Source organism: Ipomoea triloba, chromosome 2, assembly GCF_003576645.1.
Source record: "Ipomoea triloba cultivar NCNSP0323 chromosome 2, ASM357664v1".
Taxonomy (NCBI): Eukaryota; Viridiplantae; Streptophyta; class Magnoliopsida; order Solanales; family Convolvulaceae; genus Ipomoea; species Ipomoea triloba.
In genome coordinates this window covers 3,489,420-3,494,502 of record NC_044917.1, presented here as the reverse complement: position 1 = coordinate 3,494,502, position 5,083 = coordinate 3,489,420, and the positions used below count along the sequence as shown (strand labels likewise).

The 5,083-nt window shown below is 35.8% G+C and overlaps 1 protein-coding gene across 2 annotated transcripts in view; it reads right to left on the bottom strand.

Moving 5' to 3' along the window:
- Positions 1 to 1,371: 1,371 nt before the first annotated feature.
- LOC116011236 overlaps positions 1,372 to 5,083 on the bottom strand; it is a 10,956-nt gene continuing 7,244 nt past the window's right edge. For both annotated transcript variants that reach the window (XM_031250774.1, XM_031250775.1), the window contains exons 15-17: positions 2,616 to 2,721; positions 2,003 to 2,090; positions 1,372 to 1,808 (exon numbers count right to left, since the gene is read on the bottom strand). In XM_031250774.1, the coding sequence (XP_031106634.1) occupies positions 1,634 to 1,808; positions 2,003 to 2,090; positions 2,616 to 2,721 (369 nt within the window). In that variant the 3' untranslated portion in view covers positions 1,372 to 1,633. The remainder of the gene's footprint in view (positions 1,809 to 2,002; positions 2,091 to 2,615; positions 2,722 to 5,083) is intronic.

Below are 5,083 nucleotides of genomic sequence, written 5' to 3'. Positions count from 1 at the left end.
ATAACAACAACAGTTGTGTTGTATTTGAGCTTTCACGGGTATACGGTCATAGTGATGTCATGGATGGTAATACTGATGGAGGTCACGTGGCGTGCAAGAGTAGCGAGTATGTACACAAATTCGTACGCAAAGTATAATAACAATAAAAATAATAATAACTAAAGAATAAAATGAGCTGTGATAAATAAATTAATTAATAAAATAGATTTTGTTTGTTTAGGATAAGGCAGTTGATGAGGTAACAATCAGCCACTTGAATTGAACGATGAGAAATGTGAGTGAGCATTGTACCCTCAAAAAGCTACTCTCCTCTATTTACTTCTTTACCCTTCTCTCTTCCTCTTCACTCTTCACCTTTTTCTGCCCTTCTTTCCTCTCTTTTTCTTCTTATATGTTGTTGTTCAAGTGAATCTCTTTTTATGAGTCCGTGTGAATAGATCTGAACCATTAAATATTCTAGTTGGCCAGTTGACATAACTTACCTGTCTTAGTGATGCAGTAATCTGAATGTTTACTTGTTTCTCAAGATTTTACCTCTTGTAAGGTTGGAATTCAGATATTTACCTACCACCGCAACCACTCTGGGCTATGATGTAATTATAAGTGGTTGTTGTATTGGCGTTAAAATTTGACTAAAAATCTTTTCAAACACACGGAGAAAAAGAAAATTGCGTGGAAAACATGTGGGACGGCGGGATGCAAACAAAAGTGTAGGTACGTAGAGCTGAGGCTGTACCAAAAGATTTTCAAACTTATTTTGCACCCCTTTTTTTTATTTTCTGTAATCAAATGTTGAATTTTAATGATAAATAGGTGTAAACGTATATTAATATAGTTGTCATGTTTAATATTTTGTTTGAAATTGTCAAGGCAGAGTAGACCTCACAACGCAAGACAGCTCATTATCACTCTCAGATTGATTTTGTTTGCTGTCAACTTTCCTATCTTCTTCACTCCTTAAAGCACTATTTATCACCTAATATCATACTTTCTCTCAAATTAAATAACCAAGTTCCAATACCTATTCTGAGTACACAAAGATAAAAATTATTGTGTAATCTTAGAGGGTGACGCTATTGTTTTTGTTATGAACATATCCTAAAAAGTGTAAATTTACTTTTATAGCCATGATTATTCCACAACATAACATTCATTTATTTTCACATTATTAACCTTATGAAAACTACCAGTGCATGAGATTATATATTACCGACTACTACCGACATCAAATATTAAATCTTTAATATAATATATGAAAATTCAAAATTCAAATGGGCCCTAAATCCAAATCAGAGGGAGAAGAAAATAGGCCAATCGGATGGGAGTGGGAAAAGGGGGGGACAGTTGACTGAGGATGAGGATACAAGTAGGGACAACAAAAAGTGCAGATATAATACAATTCTTACTTTTCGATCAAACAATTGACCATCATCACTATTATTCTTTACACAACTGAAATCATAAACCATTCAACAACAAGCTACTCTTACAAAACTGCACTAATCATCAATATATTCACCAACTCATACTCATACACAGCCAAATTACTCTCCTTTCTATCATAGAAGAAGATCCTAACGTATACCCAACTTGCACCATCTCATCTATCCCCGAGATCTTGTGACCAGTAAGTTCACCAGCTCGCAGATCGAATTGCGCTGGAAATACACCTACATAACCGTATAATTCTCATATAACCTGGTTTAACACTCTTCAATGCATTTTCAACATCGCCTACAATTGCTTCATCTGTCCCATCAGCTCCAGCTGCACACACACATGGGATGATCGCCCAAGGATAGATCCCTCTGTACGAAACAAGTAGTCAATATTTCATGACATATATATGTGTATGTGTGTGTATAAACGTTGATCAGATATTTGCCGTGAGCAATCTTGCAAAAAAAACGAGTGTAAATTTCTTATACTGTTTCAGATCTTTAACATGACTGACACGTTTCACATAGATAAGGCAGAGAAAATGACAGGCTGCTTGACATACCTATTCAAGAACGATAAGCCAAGTGTTACTTTCACTTTAATGCCACTCTTAAAACTGATGAAATGAAGTTGCAGATCAAGGTCTCCAGCTGTCAATTGTCAATTTTTTTGGTCAATATTACATACACAATACAAAGTATACCAAAATTAGGGGAATGCTGTAAAAACATTTTTGGAAATTAAAATAGAATTTAGTTATTTCTCACATATAATTGATATCAGATAAGATATTTTATTTTTATTATTTTATAAAGATTAAGGACACTTTATGCTTGATATGTTTTTTCAAACTAAAACGAATATTCCATCACAATATTGACCTTTGAAACTCTTCAAAAAAAATATTGACCTTTGAATCTTTAAATAATTATTAATTCCAAGTAGATTAAAGAAAAAAATTATTAACTACATTTACTAGAGCATTACATGGAAAAATTATTTTAAAAATAGAGTAGTCCACTAATATTTTTCATCAAAACTAATATAATTATAAAAATAAATATCAGTTCTAATGTGATAACAAAACCAGGTATGGGACGAACTTTATCTGAAGTCCAATGTGTTTGCAAACCCTATTGCCTAATTGTGCAGGAGGAAGAAAGGAATGGATTTACCAGTAGGAGAACAAAAGCGAGTATCAATCAGGTTGCAAAGCTCTATACGCGCCAACTGTACCTCCTCAACCACATCAACCAAATTGCCTAAAAGGGACTGAGTCATCTGCACACATAAACAACATTCTTGTGACCATATAATATGTTGCTGAATGCGAAATGACTAAAATTATCAGGTGGATTGAAAGCAAAGTTATCCTCCCTCTTCATTCCTGATTTCCAATGCCTAAGAATATTTTCTTCTTATTACAAGTATGAAGCGATGGGTACCAGCTATATATTACTTATCAAAATTTGGGGGGGTAGTGCAGCGGCAAGGTGAACTCAGCTTTACAAGTCATAGTGGAGGTTGTTGAAATATTTCATATTTTGGACAGCAGACCAGCAGCCGTTTAGGCAGCAGACCAGCAGCCTTATTTATGTTTTATTATTATGTTAGTGCAATGTTAGGCAGCACCATTTGTCAGTCAACAACATGTTAGGCAGCAGCCTTATTTGGTTTGTTAGGCAGCAGTTTCTTTTAGACTTTTTAGTGCAGAATTGTCTTTCACTCATGTGTATAAATAGAGATGTATTAGTTAGCATGAGAAATAACAGTTTAAGAATTTTTTCTCCCTTCAATTCCTTAACATGGTATCAGAGCCATGTCCTTTGGCCTGATTTTCTTCTTCTTTCTTCGTTTGAACAGTAAATTACTGTTCATCCGAACTGAAAAATTCAAACACAGCTTCCCAATATAAGTTTTTCATAAATTTGAAGATATAGTGTCATTCTAGAAGCTCAGGATTCTTGTATTTTGTTGGAGTCACTCCAAACTGACTCCAAACTGCTGCTACACACTTTTTTCGGCAAACTTTTTCAGTAAAGTTTTCAGATCAGTCTATCCCTTTGCTGCGACACTATCCTGATTTTCTCACATTTGATTTATCAATATGGCAGATGAGGAAATTATTGATAGTGTCCAAAATACTCCTCTTCCAGTCCCCTTGTTTGTTACAGAAGTCACAAAAACGGGTAGAATTTCGTCCTCCGCCTCGGCCACCTCGATTGCTTCCTCGACCTCTTCCTCTATTGTAACTTTGAGTAGTGAGAGCAGAATGATCGACAAGGGTTGAGTAAGTTGCTCTTCAGGTGATCCTCCAATAGGCATGAGTTTGCTGAATTCAGCCATGAGTCCTTGGATTTTCCCCAAAAAATTTTCCATGGACATTTCTGACTTCTTGACACTTAGTATTTCACTGACAATGAAATAAAAACGAGAGATGTCGTTTGTATAAAGAGATTGAGCCTGTTTCCATACAGAAAAACAGGTTCTGAAAGGTCTAAACATGGGGATTAAATCCGGGGCAAGAGATTGCCATAATAGACTGCAAAGTTGAGCATCAACTCTCTTCCAAATATCCTTTTCATGCTGAATTTCTTCTGCTGTAGTAGTGAGGTGGTCAACCACTCCTTGACCCATAAACCATAGTTCTACTGCTGATGCCCAATCTTGATAATTTTGGGAACCAATGAGTCTTTCACTGGTGATAGTTAAACTCCCAGAAAGATTTGGAACGTAGACTTTAGGTTGAACTTGGAGAGATTTAGGTTGAACTTGGAGAGAAGGTTGGACTGGAAGAGGAGTATTTTGGACACTATCAATAATTTCCTCATCTGCCATATTGATAAATCAAATGTGAGAAAATCAGGATAGTGTCGCAGCAAAGGGATAGACTGATCTGAAAACTTTACTGAAAAAGTTTGCCGAAAAAAGTGTGTAGCAGCAGTTTGGAGTCAGTTTGGAGTGACTCCAACAAAATACAAGAATCCTGAGCTTCTAGAATGACACTATATCTTCAAATTTATGAAAAACTTATATTGGGAAGCTGTGTTTGAATTTTTCAGTTCGGATGAACAGTAATTTACTGTTCAAACGAAGAAAGAAGAAGAAAATCAGGCCAAAGGACATGGCTCTGATACCATGTTAAGGAATTGAAGGGAGAAAAAATTCTTAAACTGTTATTTCTCAGATTGGGCTGGATGCCCATGGGATAGGAGATCAACATCAGGAATTGTGTCTATTTGTCTTGTGAATCTTGGAAAAGTAAGAAACAAAATGTAGTTGCACGCTCAAGCGCAGAAGCAGAATACCGAGCAATGGCACTTGGAATATGTGAGCTAATTTGGGTTAAGCAACTTCTTATAGAACTCAAATTCTATAAGCCCAGTCCCATGAAATTAATTTGTGATAATCAAGCAGCGCTGCACATTGCATCTAATCCTGTTTTTCATGAAAGAACCAAACATATTGAGGTTGATTGTCATTTTATACGAGAGAAGGTTGCATCCGGAGATATTGTTACCACTTTTGTTGGTCAAATGATCAACTTGCTGATGTTCTCACCAAATCTCTCCGTGGACCTAGGATTGATTCATTTCTAGCAAGCTAGGAGCATTTGATTTATATGCTCCAGCTTGAGGGGGAG